This window comes from Lissotriton helveticus, chromosome 8, assembly GCF_964261635.1.
Source record: "Lissotriton helveticus chromosome 8, aLisHel1.1, whole genome shotgun sequence".
NCBI lineage: Eukaryota > Metazoa > Chordata > Amphibia > Caudata > Salamandridae > Lissotriton > Lissotriton helveticus.
The window spans coordinates 1,522,559,498-1,522,574,020 of NC_136069.1; the positions used below are offsets into that span (position 1 = coordinate 1,522,559,498).

Genomic DNA, 14,523 nt, shown 5'->3' on the forward strand with positions numbered 1-14,523 from the left:
CCCTACAACGCTCAATTGGCATGGCGTCATGCCGTAAGGTCTCCACTAGTGAGAAGTGAGCAGTGTGAACACGCGCAGACGGATGTGCCTGCAGTCACTGCAGTCCGAGAAAAATACGGACCGCCTGTGCCAGGGCACTAAACAGAGCCCGATAGAGACCCGTTTCGAGGCCTCCTTTAAAAAACTGCTGGTGCTCCGCACTGGTAAAGCCCGGCCCACTTAAAGCCCTGGTGGTAACCATACTAAGAAGCAGACGAGCACAACAAGCTTCTTATCACCTTGACACATTTTGTCCTGTTCTTTACATTATTTTTCCACCGTAATTGTTTTCCCTGATACAAATTCAATGTCGTAGCTGGGTGTCTAACTTGCCACTAACACTTAGCAGGATGCTTCGTGTGGGTGAAGACACTTTGCGTATGCGGAGACCTCAGAAAACATTGTTTAGGAGCAAGGGGGCTATCAGTTGCATAGCACATTTTTGGAATTTCATTCTAAATCCCCCCCTCTAAACCAGGCCAGCTTAAAAGATATAACTGCTGGAGTTTGACTTTATAGAATGTGATTACTGCTCATACTGTATTTGAGTTCTAATCCCTATAGTCACCTCCGGAAGTAAGCCTTGACTGCACACTATTATTAAATTATCAAGTTTGGTATCCAAATGAATGGAAACTGTCATGCTTTGAAGCACCAATGGTAAATATCATTATATCTCACGCATTTTGCCACGGGCCCTGGTCCAGTGAGAACGTTTCAGCCAAGGAACTAGGATACTTGATGTGAAATCACATCTAACATGTTGCCTAATTTTTGAGGTCTGGGCAATCACTTTTTAAGCCCATTCCTCTGCTCTCTTTTCGGCAAGTTTAGGAGTGTTTAAAATCAGTGTAAAAGCTGCTAGTAGGTCTGTTGTTTAAAAAAATGGACTGGATGGTGCCTGGTGGAGCCTCGTTGTGTCAGTCTCATGGTATATTCACCAACATGCAATGTGGTGGTAAATGTATAGCCTTCTCAGAAAGTAGCAGTGTGCTGCAGACTTGTGTCTACAACTTTAACAAACTTTTCAGTCCTGGTCAAGGAGTACTCTCCTTGTGCCTCTGTCCACCTATGTGGAAATATGTCAGCACCATGTAACAAGATTAATGGGAGGAGGGGTCCTCCACGCTTTCCCATTCCGAAGCATTTTGGTTTGGTTATTCACTCTCTGGTTTGTTGTTAGGGCAACAGATGCTTCCATTCTCGAAGTGTAGGGGGGGGGACCGTTGTCCCAAGTTTTTTCCTCAATTTTGGGTTTTTAGTTTTTTAGTTCTACCACACCAGCATTCACGAAGCTCCCTGCTGTACACCCGACAAGACAAAAAGACCAGACCTCCCCTTTCAGACTTGTAGTCCCACAGCCATCCCAAACACCATGTATGACGCACCATTAATAAACGGCCCCCAGCGTGTCATGTCCTGGAACGTTAATGGCCTCCTGGACTGCTTTAAACGCATGGCTGTCCTCAGATACGCGCAGCGCCTAGGGGCAGACATCTTACTCTTACAAGTAACCCACCTGTTGGGTAACCACTGCCCCTTCTTAGTGCGGTATGGCTATGATAGGGTGTGGCACTCGGGGTTTACAAGGGGTTCCCTAGTGGTGGCGATCCTGGTGAGACGCTTCCTTCCTCTGGTGACTGTCCAAACGTCTCTTGATGCCCAAGGCACACTCGTGGCCCTCAGTGGCACACTAAACGGTAACCCGCTTAACCTGGTATCCCTTTACTCTCCCCCCCTCGATGCTGATGACGGTCCAAGCCAAGTTTGACCTCCTGGCGCCCCTGCCCCCACATTCCTTGAGGGTGACTTTAACGCGGTCTCCTCACCCGACCTCGACACGACAGGCCCTCCATCCCATAGTAGAATTGCACAAGCCAAACAGCTGAGATCTTGGTCCGCATCACTGGGGTTATGCGATGCCTGGCGGCTATGGCACCCTCGCTCTAAACAATTCACACACACCTCAGCGGCACAACACACACAGGCACGCATTGACGCCTTCTTCGTCCCTTTGACGGATTGTCTTTTGATTCAGGTATCTCTGACCACTCGCCAGTGATGATCCGTACAGGCCCCCCCCCGCCTCTGTCCGGCAAACATGGAGGTTAAATGCCTGGTTTCTTCAAGACAAAGCTTTTAGGAGGCTGGTGAAGCAGGAACTAAAACAATACTTTCTTTTTAATGAGGGCTCCGTGTCCTCCCTGGGCACCCTCTGGGAGGCGGACAAGGCCACGATTAGGGGAGTCGCCAAGGGCCAACTCAAGCTCCAACGACAAATCCAAGTGGAACAAATCACCGCACGGGAGGCGCAGGCCCTGCGCATTGACCGTGCCTCGGCCAGATCCCTAGATGCTTCCAACATGAGGCTTCTGACCCAGCTCTGTCGGAGATCAAGCAGCTGTCATTGGACGTGGCCAAACTTCTTTGGCGCTCCTCCGTTGCCAGGGTGTATGGATGGGGCAACAAGAATGGCTCGCTCTTTCACTGCCTGGCTACGTACCCAAGGGCAAACTGTATTATCCCCGAAATAGCGGGTCACTGTCCCGCGCCCCAATGGAGATGACGCAGGCTTTTGCTGCCTACTACTGCAGGCTATACCAGGCCCAAACCCCCAACCCTGTCCCTTAAGGACCTGATGGACGTGGAGGGTGGCCGCCTTCCGCATGTGGATGCCGCCGCTCAGGACCGTCCTATTTTCTGTGAGGAAATTGGAGAAGCAATCGCTCTCTTTTTTCGTCCGGCAAGACACCGGGCCCAGATGGCCTTCCTGAAGAATATTATGCTCACTATCGGGATGTCCTCATCCCCCACCTAGATGCACTGTTTTGAGAAGCCGTGGAGAAAGGCTCCTTCCCTCAAGAAATGGACACAGCCACTATTGTGGTCCTTCCGAAGTCCCAGCCCCTCTCACCACCGTGCGCAGATTAACGCCCCATCTCTCTCATAAACACTGAGGTCAAACTGTTTGCCACCCTCCTTGTCCAGCGACTTAAACCCCACCTGTCTACGTTGGTCCACCCCGACCAATGTGGGTTCATGCCCTCTCGCGGCACCCAACACTGTCTTCGCAGATTGCACTCCGCCTTGGCCCATCGCCATCTCCTCACCCCATACCTTGCGCTTCTCCTGGTAGACTTTGAGAAGGCCTTCGACTCAGTGGACTGGAGCTTCCTTCAAGATGTCCTTGAAATGATGGGACTTGGTCCCCGCTTTCGGGCCATGGTCAAGGTTCTGTACGCCCTCCCGAGGGCCCATGTTCTAGTGAACGGAGTCCTGTCATTGCCCTTCTCGGTCTGCAGGGGGACGAGGCAAGGTTGCCCCCTCTCCCCTCTGCTTTTTGCCTTAGTGATAAAGCCCAGGGCGTCCTTGATACGGTCTTGTGATTGGATGCGGGGATGGGAATGGCCCAGCGTCGAACTGGATAAAATCACCCTCTACGTGGACGATGTCTTTATCTACTTGGCAGACCCTGCCCGGTCTGGCCCCCGTTGTCTCTGTATCTTGCAGTCCCTCGAACAGGCCTCGGGCCTCCGTTTGAATCCCAACAAATCAGTCCTGGTTCCCCTTCACCTCTCCTGGGAATGCTTTGACTGGCAATCCGAAATACCTCTGCGTCGTCAATCATTCAAGTACCTGGGGATCTGGGTGACCTTGGTGCCCGAGCTCACCTCGGCCCTCAATGTCACTCCACTGGTGAAGCGGGCCAAGGCGGACCTCCAGTGGTGGCAGTCGGTCCCCCTCCTCCCCATGGGGAGGGTGGCCCTTTTTAAGATGATGGTGCTTCCCCGCTTCCTTTACATGCTTCAGAACACTCCCATGTGCTTTCCCAGGGCCTGGTTCAGTGAGCTCGACTGCTTGGCCAGCAGGTTCTTGTGGGGGAAGGGTAGGTCCAGGCTGGCACTCAGTACTTGTAGGATCCCCTCATTCGACAGGGGTTTGGGGACAACTCATCTTTATCTATATTATCTAGCCACACGACTTCTCTCCATACACGACTGGTACAATGGGGGGTGGTCCGACCCGGCCTATAGGCTCGAGCTGGGGGAGCTGGGCCTCGCCAGAATTCAATCCTTTCTATATGAGACCCCGATTCCTTCCTGTCTCCGGAGGTGACACGCTCAGTGTTATTGACCTGGCGGGCGGCACTGCGGCATACCAACTGGACGCACACACTGACCCACTGAACACCCCTGTGGCACGGGACCTGGCTCAAAGAAGTGACCGGGCTTTGAAGCTTGGGACCTCATAGGTATCACGCAGCTGGGAGACGTTTGGGTGGGGGATCATATGCGCTCCTTCGAAGATCTTCAGACCAGGTATTCGCTGCACCACACGCATTTCTTTCGCTACCTCCAGCTAAGGCATGCCCTACGCTCACACCTCACAACAGGTACGCGGTTGCCAGATCATAGCCCGCCTGAGGCCCAGATCATGTTTGGAGACATGGAGAAGGGTGGCATTTCCCGCATTTATCGTGAATTCATTAATAACACCCCGACTTCCTTGGGCCGACTGCGGGCACAGTGGGAGGACTGGATGGGCCCCTTGGAAGAAGAAGACTGGCGTGACGCCCTTATGCCCCCAGAACGGTCACCGCCTCTGCTAGGCTGCGCTTGGTGCAACTCTATTACCTACATTGCGCATATCTCACCCCTGTACGCCTTCATCACGTGGGGCTTAGTCCGTCCCCAGCCTGTACCAGGTGTGGCCATGACCCCGCTGACTTTCTTCACATGGTCTGGGCCTGCCCCCCTCCTGATGGGATTTTGGAAGAGCATCGAAGAACAACTTTCTGAGGTTCTAGGGTGGGGGGGTTCCACATGACCCATAGCACACAATCCTGGGCATCACTGATGGGCTGGACGGGTCACGCAATAACAAACTGTTCTTCACTACAGCTATGGTGTTAGTCAAAAGAGACATTGCGGCCGCCTGGAAATGCCCTAACCCCCCGAGTGTGGGGCGTTGGCGGAATGGAGTGGATTGGTGCACCACACAGGAGAAGGTTATGTGTGATGCACGTGGTTGCCCTAAGGAATACAGCAGTATTTGGGTGAAGTGGTTGGGGGGGGGGTCTAATCATAAAGGGTCTGACTGTTCACTTCTCATTTTTGCTTTATTAATGTCTGTACATTGGGTAACGAGAACTTGTGAATGTAATCCTCGACTACTGGAATACAGTGCTGATTGGCTGGTGCTTTCCTTCTGTAAATTGAATAAAATTTGTTTATCAAAAAACAAGATTAATGGGAGAAATAAACACCAAGGGCATACTCCAAGGACGGGTCCCCAACATAGTGTATTCATTTACACATTCACAGGTGATCTTCAGGTGGCTAGATTTGCCTCTCAATAACGGAAGGTGCGCAAGAGGCTGAATTGTGCAGGACCCCTCCGGTGTGTCTTCCTTCTTGCCATCAAAAGGTTGCTCTTTTACAGCTTGAGTAATAGGGCTTAATGAATGAGAGTTACTTGTACTTTTAGAGGGTTAAAGGTAAACAGGAACCAAAATGCGGGACAACGGATGTCCCACAGTGCCTCTGTGCGGGTAGCATGGCAGGAGCTATGATTGCAGGACAAATCTGCAAAATGTGAGGTGGTTGGCCACTCTACAATAATCACAATCTGGGTCCATGTGCCATGACAGTGCATTCATAAAACTTGAAATCATACTTTGGTTATGCAAATTTAAAACTCTCCAGAGAGGGAAATATTACTAGGAGTCTGATCACAGATTCACCCTTTCCAGAGCAAAACTTGTATTTTAGGGCTTACCGGCTTAGAAAGTTCTCCCTGCACTACCATATTATCTGTGCTCTATATCGCATCACTCTGGTTGATATCCTGACCCTGCTAATGATTCCCCGGGTTATTCATTTGTAAGCCAAATGCCCGAATTTTGGTAGAAGACGTCCCATGAAAGTCATAATCTGCTGTTATGAGGTTATAACCCTTGTGGTTAACCAAGTGGTTTTTAGCGGCATCATCATCCTCCAGCGTCCTGTATTGATAACTTGGGCATTATGCTGGAACGCCGGGTTGTTGCTCTGTATGCCATTTAATAATTTTGTCTGATATGGATCGATACCAGCTAGTATACACTATCTTAACAAGCTGGCGCTCATAGGCACTCTGTAAACCTAGTGAGGCCAGCATAATGTCCACCTAAGTCGGTAGCCTTACTGTACCTATGCCCAACATTAGATCCTTGCACCAAGTTATGAGTTGATACACTTGGGTTGCTTCTGTATCAGCTGGTTTGTACCATTCCATCAAGATTGCACCACTAGCATGTTGTTGGATGTTGAAATTATTTTAATTGTCATACCTCTAATGCAGAGGATAAAGCAGTTTGCCGATTGGAAGGCACTGCCGTATTTATCATGAGCAGTGTTTTATTTGGGAACCAAGCTTTCTTTATTTATAGGAGACATTTACAGGGACCCTATTTAGGGAGTAAGCTAAAAGTGTCTTTGTAAAGGACTCATCTTCAGGTTTCTAGTGAAGGCTGCCATACTTGGTTGATTCCACAAGTCTGAACTCCAGGCATTCGAAAATTCTTCCCTAGAATTGCGATGGCCCTACTTCTCTTGTGCCTTGTGGTTGAATTTGGTTTGAGTGATTATGTTCACTTTGTCTGATCCTTAGTTGCATCTGGGGGTGGAACATTGAGTCAGTGTCCGTAGACATGATAGGCCGTATTCCCTCTGTGCTTTAAGAAAGGAGGCAGCCATTCTTCTTTTTATTTACTGCACACTGGAACCAAGTATATCTCTTTAGTATTAAATCTTTTTATTGTGCAGCATTGAGAAAAGACACGCAGCATCTCACAACCTAAGTTCAATTATCGGAGTACGCGGAGGCCATGTACAGTACAAGAGCGTGAGGACGGCCCCTAGCCGTGTCTACCTAAAACAATTAACACAGCAAGCCGCCTACAACCCAGCTGGGCCGGCCGCCTTAGAAGAGTTGAGATGCACATGTAAGCAATTCTGACATTCGAGGACAAGCCTACACGAATAACAGGGGAAAACGAAGGAAAAACAGACCCCAACCCCAACCTTCCCCCCCCCCGCCCACAACCACCCCACTCCTTGTCCGCTACGCAGAGACTGTGAAAACATGGGAACACCGCCTCTCTGGATACCATTGTTTGTGCGGCTCTCCGGCGCCTTGCGCTTGCGCAGCCGCTCCTTGGGGTCAGGGAGCGGAGTGTCCGCCAGGCGCAACAGCCGCAAATAGCGGGGACAGCTCAGCTCCCGAAACTCCCCCGTGAGTAGGGACAGAAACGGCCGCCAAAGTGCTGCAAACTCCTCCGCCCTCCCCGCCCCTGCCAGTGACAGCTTCTCCATCCCCAGTATCGCCCACAGCCTATGTAGCCAACCCAACTGTAGTGGCGGCTGGACATCCCTCCAGTGCGCCACAACATTTTGCACAGCCGCCCCCAGCGCAATCGCAATGAGCCTCCCTCTCCAGGATTTAAGAGGGTACATCAGTGCGTTGGGGAGGCCCAATAGGACATATGCTGGAAGTCTGGGCAGCTGGGTGTCTAGATGGGAATCCACCAGGTCCAGTATCGAGGTCCAGTACTGCTGCAGGCGATCACAACTCCAGAGCAGGTGCTCCAGCGTACCCCTTTCCCCACATCCCCTCCAGCATCGGTCACTCACCCGGGGGTCCCACTGATGCAGCCGCTCAGGTGTGTGTTACCAGTAAGTGGCGACCTTGGTCAGGGCAAGTATATCTCTTTTAAGGTATGAGTGATAGGAGCTGATTGCTGTGATTCAGGCAGAGACTGTCTTCTTGCGTTTTTATTTTATGAAGTTTTTGAATATCTTTATTATGTCCCCATCACCGATTATATGCCAATTACCTAAACAGAAGAGCACAAAATATGTAGTATGTTCAATGCAATGACTTAGCTGCAGAAGAGGAAGGAACTATTTCACAATCATAGGTTCATGTTTTTAACAACTGTGGTTAATTGGGGTGCAAACATGAGCTCTTCATCGCACTTTGCCTGAAGAATTTTAATGATTGAATGAGGACCAGTAACTACTATTTCCTCTAACCATTGTATAAGCGATCCTTCAGCTCTACTGCAGCCATTTACCAGGATTTTGGTCTTCCCTACCATTTAGATGAAGGCAGTTGTCCTTCATCCACTATATAGTGTTTGAAACTATTTCTGATGCTTTTTTTTTTTTAGAAAAATACTTTTTGTCAACTTACCACGAACTTATAAGAACTTAAAGCCCGCCTATTGCTTACCATTGGTTGGCTTCATTTGCTTGCTTCTTATTCAATAGTTTGCCTTGTTCTTTGTATTTGATGGTCTCTTCCCCTGGAGCATAACCTCTTTATTTGTGTCCTTCCACTGTGTGCTTTTAGGGAACTACTTTTGAATTTTTGTTTAACTGCTTCATGAGAGTGCATGTGTTTTCCAGTTGTCTCCCTCATGTGCTTCTCCTCTGAGCTCCAAGTTGTTCTCTTGCATCCATGTACTTCTCTAACTCCCTAAACTCCATGCCCCACGTGGTGGACAGCATGAATATAAGCCGTTGGCACAGGCAATAGGCCTCAAAGGCGAGACCTATTGAGTTGACAATGCTTGTGTATTACCGTGGTCAGTATTGCAACATTGTCAGATGTGGAGTTGTATGGCATCTACATAGATCTGGATTTGTTGTTGGTAGTAAGTGATAACCTGTGCTGGTATTATGTGGCAAATGTTGAAAAAACAGTGATGACGGGGTAAAAAGAAAGTGTTTGGATGAACAAAGACTGACTTTTGCAAAAAAACACTGTCTTGCCTATCGCCAGAAGTAGGGGTGTATGTGGCAAATGTTGAAAAAATAGTGATGACGGGGTAAAAAGAAAGAGTTTGGATGAACAAATGCTGACTTTTGCAAAAAGAACACTGTCTTGCCTATCGCCAGAAGTAGGGGTGTTTTTGTGAAGGTATAAAAAGGTAAGGTATAAAAAGTAGGCATAATAGTATACAGGCAATCTTTCAACTTTTCTCAGACTGCTACTCCCCTAACTTAAAACAAGGATTGGCAACGCCAGTCGGTCCGCTTTGGCTGCCAGCTTTTTAGTTTTGACAATGCTTATCTTGTTTTGCCATGTTTTTTTTCTTTTTTAGAACTTTATTGTTTTGGGACCTATTTACAAAAGCATTTTGGAACACGTAAAAGGTAACTCCTGTAGTACTCTTTTACATACTTTTGCATGTTTTTAAATTAGCCCCAAAACATCTAAAATGGAAATAAAATAAGAACATTCATATACAGTTAGTACTAATAGAAAGAACCTTATTTGCACTTTTCCTAATAGGGAGTTGATGCTTTGCTCCGATGAAGAAGGTAAAAAACTAGCATCTAAAAGTTTGTAAAACAGTACCTCAGGAGTACGTTTTTATGTATTCCAAATTGCCTTTGTGAATAGATCCCTTTGTGTCCAGCTGTGCTCCTTGAGAGAGCAGAATGCTGTCATTCCCAGTGAAGTTAGCCAATAGCTGTACTAGGCTTACCCACATCCCCATGCTGTTTTCTGCTGTGATTGCAAGAAAAATGTAAATGCCATAACAATGAAGAGGGCTGGCTGAAAGCGCTTGTACAAAACTATATCATGTTAGTAGGTTTTGTCTAATGCCAGACTTAGAAAACAGACACCACATGTAAATTGTGAGAACTATAAAAACAGTGTCAAATTGCCCTCATTTCTGGATGTGTTTCATTTACTAACATATGCTGCCCTCCTTGATTAGTAATGATGGTAATTCTATTACAGCCACTCTACAGATTTTGAAGTACATAGAAACTGGCTTGCCATCACTCACAGCCTACCAGTGTCTCAGTGGTACTATGAAGTAAGTCGTTTTCTATGTATAGGGTAATGGTTTGTATTAGCTTTGTAAAATCAATGTCTACAGTTCCTTGTGATAAAGAGCAAGATATGCATCTCTTGCCTGTTGTTATGAAAATCCGACTTTTTGATTTGGTCTGTTTTCAAAGGAACTGGTTCATTGGGAATGGATGTCCAGTGCCAAAATTACAGTGCTATTCTTGTGGAAACTCAGCCTCCTCCCTTAGATCTAATTGAATGTTGTAATACTGTTATTCATACTTGCATATCATAATCCATTCTATGGTATGGGCACATTTTGTGCATATTAATGTGTGCCTCTGAGGTGCAAAACACCATAGCTTTGTACTGTGCCAAATTCCTTGGGGGTTAAATTAGGCACAACTATAATAAAGACTCATTGTAAGCTCAAAGTTTGGTCTGTAGTTGGTGTCCGAGCTACAACTGGCAAACTTATTCTTTGTGGCAATTTATTTGTCAAATGAGGGCATATGAGGATGGTCTCCACTACCTCCCTGCAGATCCAAGTGCCTGTTTTTAGGTCTCGCGCCTGCGATGACAACGGCAGCAGCAGGGCAGCCCCGCCGCTCACGGCATCTCGCTCCTGCCCTCCCGCGTCTCTTCCGTCATTTTTTTTTACAATAACGATCGCTCGCAATCACTTTCAGTGCTGTCTGAATGGATGGAGGCGACGCTGGTATCTGTTTTTTGAACTGCTGCCCTTTGTAATGATCACAATTCCTCTCCCCAAGCCACCGCTTTCCCCCAATCCCCAGCCCTATCTGCGACTTTCGAAGTGAGTTCGCTAGCGCCCCCTCCTGCTCACTTTGGAGAGCCATGTTCCACGTCGCTCTTTCTCACAGTATCCTGCCTCCCGAGCTGCCGCTATCTGCATTTCCTTGAGCGATTCCAGCAGTTTGCAGGAAACATGGCTGCTACATGCACTGACATTTTTAAAACAGCACTGCTCCGTCAGACTGTCTGGGCCACCAGAAGGAAACCGCGCAGCCAGGGGCCGGCTGGAGAACTGTATCCTTTACCTTCCATCGGCGATAAAAGATTCTGACTTAAATAAACCTTCCCATACATTATCCACATTTCTACATGTCATGTTTCTTTGATAACTTATTGAAATATATGTATTGAAAACGATTTATATTCTCACTACTTTCACACGATTTTTGTATTCGGTCATTAAAAGACAACCTGAAACATTGACATGAGAATAGTGCTTGCACACCTCTAAAGAATTTGTACTTGCGTCTGTGTGCTTGTGTGTGAATTTGTACTTGCAGTGTGGGTGTACTTGCGTCTGTGTGCTTGTGTGTGTGAGAGAGAGAAAGAATTCGTTTTTAGCACTGCAAACCACACTTACGACTTCAAAGCGCTGCAACAAAAGATGTTACAGTTAACTAACGCAATTCCCTGCAGACCAGATCTACCCCGAGATCACATTTTCTAGACGCTGATACCAGAGCCTTTGACTCCACCGGCTACAGAAGGAGCCTTTAACCTCGCAAGCTGGAGAGATGCGGGGATCGCTCAATCTGATTGAACGAGAGACGGGCGCAGTACTCCAACTCTGCATCATGGTTTGCGAAGCCGCTTAATTAAGCCCAATCCTGCACAAATCGATGTAGGCCAGGTACAGAATAAAGCCCTGCGTGCCCCGTCCAGGAGCAACCAGAGGGCAGGGCGGGGGTGCTCTGTGCAGCTGACGGCTCCAGAGTAAACTTACAACTGTCTCTTCTAGGGTAGGTAAAGTTGTGTCTCTATCATGTAATTTCGATTTATAAGGCATGCACCGGAGAGGGACTGTCCGATTGGAAATACGTGCATACACACATCATCATACACCCACCGCTTCTTAAACGTCCGGGTGGCAGGATAAGGGTGAACCCCATTGGTTGGGCATACTTTATTTATTATTTATTTATACTACAGCGCAGTGGGTTCATGCACTGGCTGAGATCTGCTACCCACACGTTCGGAAGCTTCACCCTGGTTCATATCTGCTTCCTGACACAGGCTTGTAGTATTTTAGAAAGAGTTACTAGTGTACTTGAGCTCATTTTATCGATATGGGAGACTGAAAGGCTGAGTATGACTGCTAGTCTACAATCCCTGTTCTGCAAGTTGCACCCATCAGCAAAAGCATTGACGCGTAGAGCTGTGTAGTCTTGATGCTTCAAACATTCTGTTTTTTATATTACAAATTACATTTCTGTTTATAAAGAAGTCAGTAGACATCTCGTAACCGATATGAGGCTCGTGGCCTGGACTCTAGGCGTGCACTTCACTAGCTGTGCTCTTCATACAGGGTACCCACACCCTTTCACCTAACCTGCAGGCCCAAAAGTTAAAAAAAAAAGAATAAATCCGGGTTTTAACGAATTAATTTACCCTGCGGAACTAGGCGTCTGTCTGCCTAGAAGCCAGGCCAATGTGAAATCCATCGAACATGACAGTACAAAAGTGCAGTGGCAGTGAAATATGTAACAGGTATTTTTGAGTAAATTGTCGCATGCACAAACGGTGACTGATTTAAAATGTTTGCTGTCATTAAGTTAGGATGACGTTTAGACACACACACTTAGAAGCCTGTAATGCTTCAAATCAACTGATTCACAAAGCTTTATGCATACTAAGTTCACTCCCTCGGTGCACACATTCCACCTGTTCCTGTAATTCCCAGATCTCGACTCCAAATCAAATTCTGCAGAGATTTAAGTTTGAATATAGAGTTTACTTACACTGAAAATCCACGACTTTTTAACACATTTCAGCCACATTCACGCTTGTGACTTGCGTTTTTCAAGACCATCCACAGAAGTAAATGTGTGGCTTCAGGAATTCTCTTTAATCTGTGACTTGAATACATGTACATGGTTACTCCGGGTGATTTACAAAAAAAAAAAAAAAACGACAACTGAGAAATCTAATCAAAATTTAGGAGGAAAGCATCAGCGCATATATTTACAACTTTTGATTGCAGCTGTGAGAATAGGCGCAAGCATTGCTGTCTACCCGTATTATTGTTTACTGAATCATAGTAAACAAAGTAAATCATTTAAGGTAACACAACCCTCACCCATGTTTAGACTGAAATGAGGCCTGGTCCACCTATCAATAGATTGATGAAAGGCATCAACTGGTGACTAACAGTTACATAAGAAGTTTATTTAAACAAGCATTTGCAATGCAATAGGTATCGCATTTACGCAGGTTTGACCTATTGGCATTGTAAATGACAATGGCCTTAATTTGTGTTACAAAAACTAAAACATAAATGAAAGGCAATGTCATTTACAATAAAAATAGCTCAAAATCTCGCAAATGCGAGACCTATTGCATTGCAAATGCTTGTTATGCACCTGCTGTACAACTTAACCTGTGCAAGGTTGAGAATATACAATTGCTTACTGGATGGTCAGGTTTGTCTTTTCAATTTACAAAGGAATGACTGATAAGTGAGAGTAAAAGCGTTTTCCGTAACTTATTAGTATGATGTGTGGCAATGATGTCGGGTGTGGCACGCAAGGGAAGTCATTGCCCAAATGCAGATAATGCATGGGTACTCATCACATGGTAAATGAACTAGAATTCAAGTGAAGACTCCATATATGTGGAGTGAATGTGATAGGCATATTAAGTAGGGGACATCTCCTAAAATGGAAGACCGATGAAAGAACCATAGAGAAGCGGACATAATCTTTTTTGAAATTATCTTTAGGATTCGGATATATAATTTCATATTGAAATCATTTACAGGGTGGTTAACCAAAGCAGGTTTCTAAGTACAAACTGCAAAAGGCAAAGTCAACCAAAGGTGAGGCGATAGGTTGACACATCAAGCCATCTTGAAACTAAAACAGTTATCAAATAGTAATAGCAGAAATAAATGAACGTTTAAGTAGTAGCGACAGCCCAGAAATGATGGAAGATACAAAATTATACCTAAAGTGCAAATTGGTGCTATGATGTGATATTACCAGATAATAGTCACAGAGAGCTGAATAGTTGACATGGTGCCTGCCTCATGAGAAACTAATGAATATGCAGATGCTAAAGAACAAGCCACAGTGAGCAAAAATGACAAAGTCCCCCAAGGTTGTGTACAGGAGAAGTATGGATGGGGCATTGTACTGCGATTTGACAGTGGAAATGTGGATGAACAAAGTATAATAGTTTGAATAAAGGGAGGAAGTCAATCTTCTCAGGTCAGTTTATGCTTGGTCGTGCAAGATCAAAAGATGAATTGAATGCTCAGCGTGTACTGAATGTATGACGTTACAACGCAGTCTTTATACCGCGATACGTTTACAACACGGTCATTACAACGCAAGTCGTTACAACAACTTGCACTAGAGGCGCTGGACTTAAGAATAGTATGATTAGTTTGACAAAAAAATGAACAGTATAAAGAAAGTGAGGAATGAGTAGTAAGAGACAAAAGTAGGAACTGAAGAATGCCGAACAGCTCCACCTACTAAGGGACAAAAGAGCCACCACAAGCAGAAGCTGGAAAATAATTGGTGGGCTTTATTAAGACGATCCATCCAACCTCAAGAAACCAGCACTGACACGTGGAAGATGCACAGTCTTAAATAAGCA

At 46.3% G+C, this 14,523-nt stretch overlaps 1 protein-coding gene across 1 annotated transcript in view; it reads left to right on the plus strand.

The window, feature by feature from the left end:
• The window catches only part of ALG8 (ALG8 alpha-1,3-glucosyltransferase), a 125,009-nt gene that overhangs the window by 3,114 nt on the left and 107,372 nt on the right, over positions 1-14,523 (plus strand). Inside the window, exon 2 of the mRNA XM_078658496.1 lies at positions 9,835-9,913. Coding sequence (XP_078514622.1) covers positions 9,835-9,913 — 79 coding nt within the window. The remainder of the gene's footprint in view (positions 1-9,834; positions 9,914-14,523) is intronic.